At 37.6% G+C, this 14,609-nt stretch overlaps 1 protein-coding gene across 6 annotated transcripts in view; it reads right to left on the bottom strand.

Annotated features, from left to right (window-relative positions):
• The window catches only part of RBM33 (RNA binding motif protein 33), a 105,682-nt gene that overhangs the window by 56,895 nt on the left and 34,178 nt on the right, over window positions 1-14,609 (bottom strand). For 5 of the 6 annotated variants that reach the window (XM_056338534.1, XM_056338530.1, XM_056338529.1 and 2 more), the window contains exons 8-10: window positions 13,830-14,038; window positions 11,775-12,081; window positions 6,587-6,645 (exon numbers count right to left, since the gene is read on the bottom strand). In XM_056338534.1, coding sequence (XP_056194509.1) covers window positions 6,587-6,645; window positions 11,775-12,081; window positions 13,830-14,038 — 575 coding nt within the window. The remainder of the gene's footprint in view (window positions 1-6,586; window positions 6,646-11,774; window positions 12,082-13,829; window positions 14,039-14,609) is intronic. The other variant, XM_056338533.1, reaches the window with a different exon arrangement.

Genomic DNA, 14,609 nt, shown 5'->3' on the forward strand with positions numbered 1-14,609 from the left:
CAAAAGCCATCTGGACATAGTCCTGGGCAACTGGCTCTAGGCGGTCGTGCTTGAGCAGGGGGGTGGACAAGATGACCTCCAGAGGTCCCTGCCACTGCAACCATTCTGCTGTTCTGTGTTTAAGTAGTACTAAAGCTGAGACTGAAGAAAATCTAGCATCATTAGCACAGGGGAAAAAAATGAATTCTACAACTCTGGTTTCCTTGGCAGTGCTAAATATCAATCTCTTAATGGAAAGGTAGATGACACTAACTACGAAATATAAATGCACAAGTTCTGTTTGATTTTAGTATCTATAGAGCATGTGCACACTGGTGCTAGCATGACAAGTTGAAGAGTTACTGCATTTAGAAACCATCTATTTCTCTCTTATTTAATAGCTGTTACCATCATGTTTTGCTGCTGCTGCTCCTCCTGCAGATGGGAATTCATTGATATGATTAAATTTGATGGTATGATAATGTATGGTAATCGTGATTAATCAGAAGCCCACTAGCAAATGGAGGATGTTGGGTATTATGTCACCTGCATTTTAAATTGCATTCCCTCTATGCTAGCCTGACAATACTTGACAGCTGGAGGGATCTCATGCTGCATCTGCTTGCTACTACTTATAGATCTGATAAGAGAAAGTGCCCATCATTCCTTCACTATCTTAAATGCTGTAATTATAGGGATTTGCAGTCAAGTTGTGAAAACAGTAAGTGTTAAAAATGAAAGCTTTTTGGTAGCTGCTGAACAAGCTCTGTCTCACATCTGCAAGGGCTATAATCTGAAAGAAATGTAATTTGATGCGGCAGTCTCATTCAAACATGATTTGCATGAAATGCTGTATAAAGCAGTATCCAAGAAATGTCAATCAACACCACCTGATACCATGTATCCTGTTAAATGAAAACAAAATGCTTTCTACGCTACCTGTGATCTGCCACTGCTACACCCTAATAGAGCAAAAATTTCATTTACTGTTACTCATTATAGTAACCCCATAGCTAAAGCAGAGTAATTGTGAGGAAGTAGGAGAATCCTTTTCACAAGTGGCTTTTATTTCCATTAACAGTTTGTCTCCTACATACATACTGTTGCAAACACATACAACTTACTAAATACCATTACTTACTAAATATCAGTTTAAAATAGATTGATCGTACTCAGATGTAGAACTGTTTAAATTGTCTATACCGTGAGTACTGAAGAATATGAGCCACAACCTTAGTAACAGTTGCTAAAACCGTTATTCACATGTGGCAACTCACCATCAAATTTGAAGCAGTGGGAAAAAAATTTTCTCCCTATCTGCTTTTCCCACAACAGACAGCAAACACTATTGCAAGTTTTGTTCTCAAAAGCACCCCAGATTTCTGCTTCTACATACTACAAGAGGTGTTTACATAAAGGCACACCCACAGATCCAGATACACTGTAATATCCATTAAACTGAACCAAGTTTACTGAAATGGTGTAGGTTGATCCAGTTCTGTCCAAGGACAACTCTGGGGAAAAGTAGTTAACTGTATTCTAATGTATCTTTTATAATTAATTTGTATAGCACTAATATATTACTTGTCTAAAAGAAGCGTTTCAAGCAAGTGACAATGAAGGACAGCCACTTCTGCTCTGAGCAATGACTGGGCACCTGTTTAAAAGCCTCTCATAGATTAAAGCATAAAGTGTTTAAAAACAGTGTCTGAATCACAAACACTTGAAATCTCAGAATTCAAACCAGAGTTTTTGGAAATGGTGAAGAAGTGAATCAAAACTAATCAACTGCCTTTCACAGCATCCATTTAAGACATCACCTGATGTCCTGGAGATCAAGTAGAAGTATGTTGAATAAGAATATAAAGAAAGTTTACTAAGGTTTTTGCACTTTAAGGAAAAGAATAAAAATCAAAGTATTCTTTGGGATAAAGATGATTTTGAAAAGAAATTGTAAGATAAGTTCCAAAAACAAATCACGTCAAAGCCCTCTGAGAGCTAAAAAGACAGGCAAAGTAGAATATTCACAAAGGCCTGACAACAAGTCACTCTATTAAAGTCTTCTTTTTAATAGCGAATAAAATAATGTTACACAATTCAACTTTTTCAGAGCTGAATTCAACCGATACTGAACAGCCTCCAGTGCATTAAGGTGTCCTATCAAAAGAGGAAAGCTTTGTGCATTAAAAAATATCAAAGCATTCCTGGCATAAATTAGTCAGGCAGACACTAGTGGTACTTTATCTTGTGCTTCGTGCCACTTAAGACTATTCCTAACTCCAGCTCTGAAACTCAGTTGACCAAAGTTAAATTGTGCCTATGGGATGGACACCTGCCCAGCTCACACCACACCCAGAGCGTTGGGTTAAGGACAGCAGCTAAATCAGAATTTATCCCAATTTCCTGACAATCCTCCTGGCAAAAAGCATACAGCTGCATTATCAGGCTCTGCTCTCTCTGCAGCAGTTTCAGAGAAGGATCCAGGGCACAGGCAGCAAGGAAACTGAGGATTTATTGCTCTCTTCTGCTTTGAGCAGTGCGAGGCAGGTTCTCCCCAGCTTCCTGTTCACTCAGAACACCCCCGGCTCCAGCCCCAAATTGGGATGCTGGTGATACATCACAATTTCTGGATGAAGAACACTGACAGCGAAAACATCTTCCCCTCTGCCATGCTCCATCCCAAAGTGGGCATGACAACACTCATTCCACTTTTCTATGTGTTTAACAAGAATGCGCACACATCACACATGGTTATTACTTCAGTGTTCATTAAGTGAAATAAATTATGTTTAAAGACAAAATTTTATAAATTTTTCTTCAGGAAACATTGAAACACTCCAGACACAGAATATGCTGGTGGACTCGCATAAAGGATGAAAAGACCTGGACCATCAGCTTAGCTCCTAATTTCATATTATGCCATGATCTGGCCTCTATAAGTCAGTTAGCAGCAGCCTACATACAAAGTGTTCAGAAACACCCCTTCCATCTTCTATTTAATTTCTTCTTCCCTTGTTTTACCCCATCCTTCTTCACAGAACGCAGGAGTTGAAAGAGAAATTAGCCCAGATAAACACCAGAGGACAGGAACAACGGTCCCTCTTGTGTAATACAAAAATCCACAGGCTCCGTACCTGCACTGGGGCATCCACAAGAATTAATAATTTTGTAAGAAAACGTGTGAAAAGTTCAGAAAACACATACAACCATTTTTCTGTCACCTTCCTTTAAACGGATCAGTCCCCAAAGTAGACTCTTATTTGTGAAAAACCAACCATGACACTGAGACAGGAACAGAAAAAGGCATCTTAACCACTTTAAAGCAAAGACATGGTAAAACAAGATCTTCAGAAGGACTCTGCCAAAGAGGTTAGCTTAATCTCTTCTTTAAACAGTTTATAAAGAAAACACACCATTGGCACTTGCACAGTTCCAGGTTAATACAAATACATGGAAAAATATTAGCATCAACTATGCTTGAAGACTGGGCTACTATCCATTACAGCCACCTGAAGAGCACTGTGAAATTGAGACAAGCAGAGAAGCCTTCACAGAAGTCAGGTCTTTAACTCCTGGTTACTATAAGTTCACCATGTTTCTCAGCCATAACATGCCTCAGATCCACTATTTATTCATTCAGTCCTAATCAGTTGAATACAGCTCTCAAACACCATTCACACCAAGTCACCTTGAATGATCACAGATTAAAGAGATAGACAGCTTCCTTCCTTTATTCAAGATTACTGTAAATGTTAAAACAACTCTTAGTAAGGAACACAGATCCATTCCATTATGTCATGTCTAATACTTTCTCTCTAATCATTTCACAAGTTAAGCTTTAAGTAAGAAATAATTGAACAATGAGCCCTACCCTGAAATACTTTGATGCAAGGTTAAGTGAATTTAATCACTCCCAACTCCAAGCAGGTTAAATCCTGATCAACATTACCCTGATTTAGTACTACATTATTTCTTATAATTTAGAACTCACACCAATATGCTAACATGCTCATTACAACTTTGTTCAACTCTTCAATTAAATCCTTCTGCAGGAGGTTGTAAGAATTAACCATTACATGGTTACAAGTCACTTCATTAGCACTAAATTAATAACACCTGGTTTCCAATGGATTTATGACTTGCAATTGATTAGCTCTGATTGAAGCTCTTCCTATGTTCAGAGTACACACAGGCTGTATGCTGAGAGGTTTCTCTCCTAGATAAGGTAGGAACTCAAGAGGCAATTTTTCCTTCAGTTAGGGCACTAGCTTTTAGGTCTCTCCCTTGCAAGAATTTCATTACATTTAGTGTTTCCACCTCTGCCACACTCAAGCAAAATAAACCATCCAGTTCAAAGTCAAAGGGCAAAGCAGGCTACAAATATTCAATTCTAACCCCACAATTTTTTAGAAAAAGCAATTGGAAAAATCAGTTGACTATTTGATTAGGCAAACCTAAAAACAAGAGCAAATCAAGTTATTACATATCCAGAGATTCTTTCTACAATGAGGAAAAGGATGAATGAACTATAGCCTGGCATACTACTGTGATCTTTTTCAAATGGCTTGTCAAACCATTGCTATAAGTCAACATTTATACATAAACAAGTGAATTACAATGGCACAAAGGCATTTGACATGTAACAGAGCAAAAAAAGGGTAGCTCGGCAAGATAAAACGTTAGTCAGAAAGTAAATTTGTCTTTAGCTCAAGAGCTAACATACTACATTTAATAAAACAAACACGAGATATGTACACAGTGACACTTACTTCCTAATCCTAATATGACTGATAACCTATGCAAAATTTATAAAGTACTTCATACGAGAAGTCCATATTATAGCCATTTTATAACTCAGTGAGTCATGGAAAGATTAAGTAACTTTCTCAGTGTCATATAGCAGGTTACTAGCTGAAATAGAAAAAAAAACAAACCCAAAAAAACAACAGCACAAAACCCCAAAGAAACACTCAGGGCAAACAAACCACAGTACTGGATGCTCTTAGTTAAGCTAGCCCTCCTCCTCCTCCTCATGAAAACAGAATTACACTGACTTTTTGCTAGTGTATTGCTTACATAAAAAGGCAGCAAGCAGTCAAGTATCTTCCTTCAGGCAAAAGGAACAAGAGTCCTACCAAGAATGTTCAATTTATTTTATTCCCTTTTAAAAACTGTTGTATACTCTCAACTTGCAAAACCAAAAGTGAACAGAATTAAAATCTAATTTCACAGTCAATTTAAAAAAAAATAATTTCCAATTTTTCTACAGTGATGTAAACACACTTCAAAGATGTCAATTACAATGCCTTTACAGATATTCCTTGTCTTCCAATTTCTTTTACATCCCAAATTGTGTTTATTGGCAAAACAACTTAGTGTCAAAGGAAAACAAATGCAAGATATTTGTTTTCATAAAAAGCAATTAGAATTACTTTTAAAATGTTAATAACGTCTCCACATAATACTAAAGGCTGCTGAAGAAAACTATTTCCTCTGAAAACCACAGTATTTTTTTTAATAGAATAGTATCTTCGGTTAAAGCATTGATGATAAAATTATATTACATTAATTTACTTAATGAAACTGTGGTCATAGTGCTTAACCTTTTTACACTTCACAGAAGTAACGCGGCAATGTAAAACCTCTGTTATTGTAAAAAATACAGACAACACAATTCCTCAGCTAGATGTCCTGTACAAAAAGTATTCTGTGTCAAAATCAACCAGGTATGCACATGGCAATCAAAAGTCACAGCAGGTTTCTGAAATCTGCTTCTTTTAAATACATCTGATCTCTATGCAAGTAATTTATTGTGTGAAACTACACAGATGTTCACAAACATTACTTTCCGCCTTCAACACTGCACACATTAACAGAGGATAATTTTTGTGTGGTTTATATCTCTGGGAAACATAATATATGGGTCTTTATTTGAAAATATTCAAGGCAATACCGTAAAAACTATTTTTTTGTTTTGCTGGTTTTGATACTCTGCAAGCCACCTGAACTAAAAATTTAGGCCAACAGAACTGAAATTACGAAAAAAAGGTATACAAGCATGCACTCTCTCCATTCACAGAATTTTTTAAAAAAAGCAAAGCAGTAAAGCAGCTAAGTGCCTTGTTTGTTTTAGAAGTTAGGAACATAAGAGAAAGCAAGGTCATGCAATGCCATTCCCATTTTTTTATATAAAAAACATGAGGGCATTTAAATGACTGCTGATTTTTACAATAAATATATATTACTGCTTTTTAAGCTTAGGGATTATTTCAAATAGCCTTTTATTACATCAAATAAAATAAGGATTCTATTTATACAGAGTCAAGTAATAAAATGAAGCCCATATTCCTTAAGACAAGATGCATTCATGCCTCTCCCACTGGAGAGACTGGTTCAACAATTTTACAGTTAAACAGAATTAATTCTACTCTCAAAAATCCATTGACCTTAAGCTTTTAACAAACATTTTCAACTGCAGAGTGTATTGTCAATATTTACAAATCCTTAAAATTATATTTCACTAGAAGAGCTTTTATTTGCTATATTAATATTTCCTTGCAAATGTATGCTTATCCATATCAGAGAAGAAGAAACAGCTGCTACTCACAGGAAATCTCTGGGGTCCTACAGCAGGTCTTGGCTGGGCTGGAACTGGCAGCAAGGGCACTGAAACAAGAGGCACCTTTTAACACCATTTGTTTTATCTAACAGTTGTTGCCGTTATTTCCAAAAGCAGTTGCAGTAAGAAGCCATGATTAAAATCTGCTATGCTTACCCTCACATGTCACGGTTCCTACAATTAACTTTAAGCAACCATTCCCTCCCTTGCAACATGCAACAGGGCAATTAGGATTCTCCTTGTTAATTTACATAATTTAATTCTGCATTTTCCAGAATTAAATTGCTCCTTGTTGCAGGAAGGAAAACTAGAATACTTATTCAGCCAAAGACATCTCTTAAGACAAAGCTGACAGAGACTCTAATGATAATTTCATGTTTCAAATAGAAGGCTACATGATTAATTTCCCTTCTCAACTTAGCACCCCTCAAGATTTCCTAGGTATCTCCCAGTCTCACCACCAACCTCCCACAGTAATCATGGGCATGAGAGACTATCTGGTATAAATCACTGTTCACAGGAGGGTAAAATGAGTCAGGCAGTGGCAACTGATAGCAAGCAAAACGCAACTTAATCCGTCCTTGCCACCATAACGGTATATGCAACTGTGATCACAGTTTGTGTAATCCCAAAACTGATCCCAGATGAAAGTCTGCTATTTCACAAAGAGACACCAAGAAGAATTAGGAGTCCCTCTTCCTGAAAAATAACCTCCAAAATCAGTACTTCAGAGGGATTAACATGGATGACTTGTCCATACAACTGCATTTCAAAAGACTAGTCACAAAAAAAAAAAATACTTCCCAAAACATTAGTATTATGGCATAATGCACAAAGCATCTACAGCTGGATCACCTTGGCGACTGAATCTGTATCTGAATCCCCAGTACAAAGTGTAATACAGATTTCCTGTCTTCCAGTGCACTTTCTATTTCCTGCGTTGTCCAAGTGGTTAAAATTACAAATGTTTCAATGTTAAACAAAAAGGCCTAGAGAAGTTAAAGCATTTCAAACAGCACTGAATGTGTTTGTTCATTTACTGAAAACCTGTAATAAGGTTATTTTTCTTCAGTTTGTTTTTAACACTTCTGAAACTGATAGGAAAATGTTTCCTACACAGGGTTAAACATCGACCTTGTAGACAACTACTGTATTACATTTCAGAGCAGGGAAGATGTTTAGAAATGCAGCTATGTTACGGGAGAAGGTGAGTGCATTTCCCAGAGGAGTTTGCCAAGATGCCCCAAAAATCCCTTTTTCCTTGGTGACTGAGGCACAAGGACTAATGCATTAGTGGTCATTTTTAATTCATGTCTATGACTGGTTTCTACTCACTTCTGTCAAGTACTTGTGATTTGCTAGTTTAGGAACTAACAGTGTAAACTAACTGCACCAGTCTTTCTGCACCGAAGGACTGCATGCAAACTCTGGATCAGGTTACATGAGAAAATGAGTTGAAGAGTCTCATCTTGGTTTCTAACGAACATCTGTTGATATCAAACAGCCATGGCCACCTGGAAAAAACTGACAGGGTGCTCTTGACAGATCTAGGACTAAAAATAGCTCAGGGATTACAGGTCAGAGAGGCACTGAGAAAAACTGCATAAGATGGGATATGCAGTGAAATGTCAAATGAACAGAGTACTCGTGTGTCTATTTCAGTATCCTGCCTCTGGCAGTAGCATACAGAGTTACATATATTTATGTATTTTAAGCAAATTAATTTAATACTCATGAAAGATAGTAGTTCAAACTGTGTGCCCTTTCAATCCTTGGACACTTGCTGAAGCAGCAAAGAAGTCTCAAATAAGCACTCATTTTCCTGACATCAAATCGTCAACAGGTTTGAAAAGTATTTTTGAAAAATACACAGCATGTTGTTAAACACTACTTTGAGAAGATTAAATTGCTTTTGGCTGTGAATTCCAACACCATACCTGAAAAGATGAAGCAGCAATTTCCATATTGATTATTTAGAAGAATTATAATGTAATTTTTCCCAAAACACCCAACAGTTTTTAAAAGGTAATGGCATACTAATCTACCAAGATGCCATAAACTGCTCATTAGCTCACGTCAGCTTTGGCAGCACCACACTATCCTTGAAACAGTTATTTGTGGTATAAACATTGAGGGGGAAAAACTCAGTGTTCTCATCACAGATTGAGTATTTCATAGTACAGTATACAGTCCTCCAGCATTTTTAAATATGCAAGCAACTAAAAGACATGGGATTCTTTTTGTGCCACAAAAGGCACAAATGAACACCAATGGAACAGCATCTGCACAGGTATACAGAGGCTCACATAACCATTTTAGCAGTTTTGACAGACTGAGTCCTTCCTAATCATTTATGAAGCTTCTAGACATTTGTCTGAAACCAAACGGACTTGAAAGTAACTATTTTTTTGAAAAGAGTCGAGGCTGGCCAGGGAGATGATGGCCACTGTAAGAGATCTGCCTTTGAGACAAAAGCCAATCATAGGAGTGTTCAAGAGTGCTTCAACTCACTTTCAGGCTGAAGTAGCTGACTACTACAGCTCTGATACATGCTCTTTCTATTCACATGAAAATTTCATACAACTTACAGGAGGCTTGAGTATTTTAGAAAATACTGATACACTCAACACATTTCAAGATTAAGTTAAATCAAAAAGATGTTGAGAAAGTATATTTCTATGATTTGCCATAATGAAAAAATGTCTGTGGTGCTGACAATTAGAAGTATGTGAGCTTAACCCTGCCATAAAATTAGAGTAAGAAATGCCAGTCTACACTAAAACATGACAGCACACCATTAAAATTACCAGAACCTAAATGTGCATATCATGCACTTCCAGACATGGCATTTTTAGCTTCCAGGCATCACATTTTCAACAACAGAATCCCAATAAACTTTGCACCTATCTGACCGTATTTTCCAATGTATAAAGACCCTCATGTATCTGGACATAACGTTCAGCCAAGAAGGGGCAGGACACCGCCAAGAACATGAACTCAGTCTGATCTTTCATACTTCCTGTTACCCTGAAACAAATGATGCATATGAAACACATCCCAGTGGTGTCAACTACCAGTGTCTGCCTACTGGGGCCTCAAGCAGATTGATTAAACTGAGGGGGATTTTATCAGAGGAAGTTTAGAACAGCTCTCCCTGCACTGGAATGTCTGTCTACCATTTGCCTGCAGTGACTGCTTAAAAACTCATCTTAATATGTAAATGCAATTGAAGATTTTATAATTATGCTCATCTTCCCTGAAGATGTCTACTGATCTCCTATACATTTTTCCTTTGTGTGACGTAATTGTACTGCTTGCAGACTAGAAGACTGAGATGGCCACTACTCTGCCACTGCAGAGGACTCAGCTTCCCATACATGCTCTCTAATCAAGATGATTAAAATTCTACAGGAATTTTAAAGATTGCATTTCATAGCATGCTGAACACCTATTAGCAGAAACATTCCATAATCTTGCCAAGGATTCCTTCAGTAAAATGGACAGCACAAAGGTATTTCACATATATCAGCTGCCATCAATACACATCGCAAAGATCTTCCTCACTGAAATACATGTCTTACACTATTCAAATCAATCAATGACTCATTCTTCAGGGCTGCTCATTCTGAGAGGACGACTAGACTTTATCAGTCAAGAAATGAATGTGCACACAGTCAGCAGGTATAAGATCTAAAAAAAATATAAGACTACAAATCCAGTATTAAAGATCTCCTAACATGCAACATGCAGGAGGTAGACAACTTTGTTAAAAAGAAACTCTGCAAGACAAAAAAAAAAAAAAAAAAAAAAAAAAAAAAGACTATGCTCAAGATAAAGCAAGGTCCCTGGAATACCCATGGTGCCACAGATGTAGTGGTAAGGCTCAAACCAAGACTGAAGCCATCGTATAATGTGGAGAAATAACTCTGACAAAAGAAAGAAAGAAGATACGCTGTATACTTTTGATGTTAAGCAAAACGAAAACCCCTCAACAGTCACTGCTGGCATTAGGAGGACATGCGTTCACCTAGATACAGAAGACTTGTTGATTTTTTCACAAGGAGAAAAAACAGGCATCTAGAGTAGTCTGAAAACAATTTTTGCTTTCCACAATACAATTTTGCTTTGGAAATGTTAGGGAAATGCACAGAAGGCATAAATCCAAGACTAAAGGACCTTTTGGACTGCTTCCAGATAATCTGTCCCGATCCATAATTTGGCGGGAAGCACTGATTTTATTAGACTGGAAAAAGCAAAATAATCTCTACAGCGCAGCTACTATCAAGCCATCTGGGAGAATCCCAATAGATCTGTATAATAAATTGGTAATATCCTACCCACCCAAATTCCTATTTTTTCATTGGTCAAATAAATGAAGCAGAGATAGCACTGGCTTGGAGTTCTGCTGATTTGAAGGAAGAAAAAATATAGAAAACTTAATGGTAAATATGTATAAGCATGTATGCATTTCTTTACTGTGTCTAGTCCCAACAGAATCACAAATGAGAGCTATGTAGGTATCAGGGTTTTTTTTAATCCTCTTAAGGCTTAAACACTTCCTAAATAAGTAGTAATGTTAACTCTGTTGAGAGCTGCCCTAAAAAGCATACCCCAAAGAATGCTTGTGTTAAGTTACAGAAAAAATGTACTTGCAGGTTGCAAATCAATTGCAAACGTGGCACTGAAAGGAGAACTGAGGACATGTATCCTGTCAAGTAAGGATAGCAGCTGGTACCTTTCACAGAGCAATTACAGCGCAAGGAGTGCCTCTGTACTCTCACTGAAATAGGTGGGTGGTCATTCTGCAAACGCTTGGCTGAAGCTGGAATGATGTGGGAAATTATAAACTGCAGTACTCACCTAGTTTTGAAAATTGACATTTGCTACTTTTAAAAAGCACATTCTCTTTTCAGTTTCCATTTTTACTGCTCTTTGCAGGCTTCACAGTAGAGTGATAAAGATGATAAAGATGTTGAAAAGGCTTTACTATTTCAGCTGGCCACAGTCCAACATCATTATGTCTTACTTCCAGCAAAACATTTGTTTCAAGCTTAAGGAAAAAAGTATCAGCCTGAAGCACACTTCCATGAAGTGATAAATAAACAAATCATTGCATCTTTTGCAAGAATAAGATCAGTCACGCTTGCAAGACTGGGAAGGTCTTCAGAAAGCTCACCTTGTACAGGTGTCACTACTGTCCCCTTGAAATGTGGATTTATGTGTATGTTCTTCGGTTGCTGAGGTGTCACTGGAGGTGGAGTCATCATTATTCTAGGCGTTTCTATCTGAGGGGGCATATGTAGCCCTGGAGGAGGAGAAGAGTGATGCTGATGCTGTAAAGGAAGCAGAGATTGTAACTGTTGCTGCTGCTGCTGCTGTTGCTGCTGCTGTTGTTGCTGCTGTTGCTGCTGCTGCTGCTGGTGCTGCTGGAACAGACTCCTAACAGGTTGCTGGTGTGTTGGAATTAACCTCTGTGAATGAGTCTGAAGTCAGACAAAAGAATAAAGTCAATAGGCTTTAAAAGTTAAAATATCCTGACATAAACCAGCACAAAACCAAGACACCTTTGGAGAACAATTAAGGCCAAATATGAACAGAAAAAAACTTCTTTCCCATACCATCAACTGGAATTGTTAAGAACCATCAGCACAGGAATGCAAAGAAACAATCAAAGACGTTCAAGTGAAGGAGAGAAAAGCAAAGAGCAAGGAAGAACACAAAGAATGGAGACATTCATTCACTTATTTTTAACAGTGCAACTGTCTAGTTTCATGTTAGGGTTCTGCACATGTCGCTGGAAACCGTCATCAACTGCAGTAAGGTTTATGTGATGATCACCAGAAAACTGAGTCCTCAAATGCACCAACTTTTGTCTCATATATAGAAGAGCCTCTCTGACCAAGAGAGACTTAACAGTAGTAACAGAAGTCAAAATACACATTAAGCTACATTCTTCAGATCTCAGTGCAGCCCATTTATCCATACTGCTTAAAGAAAAAACTACTTTAAAGACACCCTTCAAAGGTACCTTTCATAATACAGAAGAAAGCCTCTTGCTGATCATCACTCAAACACAAATGGCCAAAATCAGTTATAATAAAAAGTTATGATCGTGTTTCTCTTCAGAGGCATTCTTCTGCTTCTGAACTCGCTGATACTAGATATCAGTCCTAGTCCAGTAACTTCTAAACAGTAGTGCAGTAAGAGTCCCAAACAGGCAACCTTTTAGTAACACAGACATGACATTTTTTTCAGCAGCCATATACATAAAGCAAAGCAGCTACAAAGTTTGCACAAAAAGACATTGCGATGAGCACAAAAACATTTACATCATTTAAGATCAACTCAACTAGCAAAGACTGCAGCAATACAGAAAAAAAGTATTCCACCTTCACTGTTTTAAAAGCACAAAGCATTCTACTGCAGGGCTCTCAATCGCTGAGATATCCACCGATTCTTGCTAGTGATCAGCACCTAGAGTTAACTGCTGTTGGAAAAAATCCCCTTTGTTTAATACAGATGACCTTGTCCTGTGAAGACATAGACAGGCTTTGTTCTACAATCTCAGCTTCCAATATATTTCATGGCAGTTAAGTAAGTGTGGGCTACCTTGATCATATACTTGCCGGGGTTCTTTTTTGGATGGAAAAAGCAACACCTTTTAGATTGTGATATAAAGCACAGGGAGGTGGGGGGAAGCCTAACAAAGCTAAATTTCAATTAAAACCCCCAAGACACCAATTTATCTAGTGGTGATTAGCTCCCTAGGGTTTTATTTGCCTCCATAGTAGCATGGCAGGTATACAAATAGATTATCTTTTTAGAATCGTCAGCAAAAATATTAGTTTACAAAACCCTAGAAATATTTTTACAGTTTTTTTTTAAAACTAAATTACTGTTAATAATGTGGGACTGAATATGTTTCCATGTTGCATGTAGAGGACTTTGAAAGGAATTAATTTTTTCATCCTATGCAAACCAGTAGGTAAGCCTGATTGGGTTGTATAATTTTGAATTCACTCTTCATTTGGAGGCCTTGAGATTCCTCAACCTGAGGCCTGTAACAAGACTAAGCACATACTTTCACAATCACATTACATAAAGCCCATCCTGCCAACAGTGCCCTGAAAGAGCAAAAAGTGTACACTGGAATATATATTCCAATTTAGAATGCATTTCTCCACAATTTCCTGAAAGTTATGTGCAAAGAATACTAAGGATTAAAAGGTACCATTGTTGATGGCTGGTTTGGCAGCAGTGCAGGCCTGTGATCCTTCATTCTTCCCCTATCATTATTGTCTCTCCTTTGTTCTCCCATTCCATGGCACATAATCGAGCCTCCTCTTCGTCCTCCTCTCCTTGAGCCATACCGTCCCTGTTTAAGCTGCCTTTCCCTCTCTTCAAATTCAAGTAACGCTGCTTTGGCTTCTGCAGAAAGTTCTGTTAAAATAGAAAGATGAAGGGGAGGGGGTGAAAAGGTGAAAAACACAATGAAAAAAACATCGCTAGAACTACAGCAAGCACCCCTGTAACTAACATAAAATTTGCAGGCACTTTGATCTCCTTTAGGTGGCATGTTAACATTTCATTAAAGACATCTTTAAAAGGAAAAAGCACACGTACTTGTGTCTGTTGCACAGTAAAAAAGCAGCAGGTAAATGAAACAAGCATGAACAAAAAGGTTTGGTGGTTGTTTTTTTTAAAGCTATTGAAGTTTGCCTTATGCTGCAAGAGGTGGCTGTGGCTCCCCTCACATTTGCATCATCTTAAACAACATCTCACTTACCTGCAGATGTGTCAGGCAGTACAATGAAAACCCCAGTAAACTTTACAGTAAAGGATAGGTTGGGTCTTCCACATAAACAGATTTTATCTGCCAGACTTTTGCACACTGGCCATTCCAAAGAAGGACGGACTGGTTACTGAAATGTTTTTTCCAGCATGTAATTACTTAATATTTAGTCTATTGTACGTGGTTTAAGAACCAGCTGTACTTTACAAGTGATCTTTC

The sequence above is a fragment of the Falco biarmicus genome, chromosome 4, assembly GCF_023638135.1.
Source record: "Falco biarmicus isolate bFalBia1 chromosome 4, bFalBia1.pri, whole genome shotgun sequence".
NCBI classification, from domain to species: Eukaryota; Metazoa; Chordata; class Aves; order Falconiformes; family Falconidae; genus Falco; species Falco biarmicus.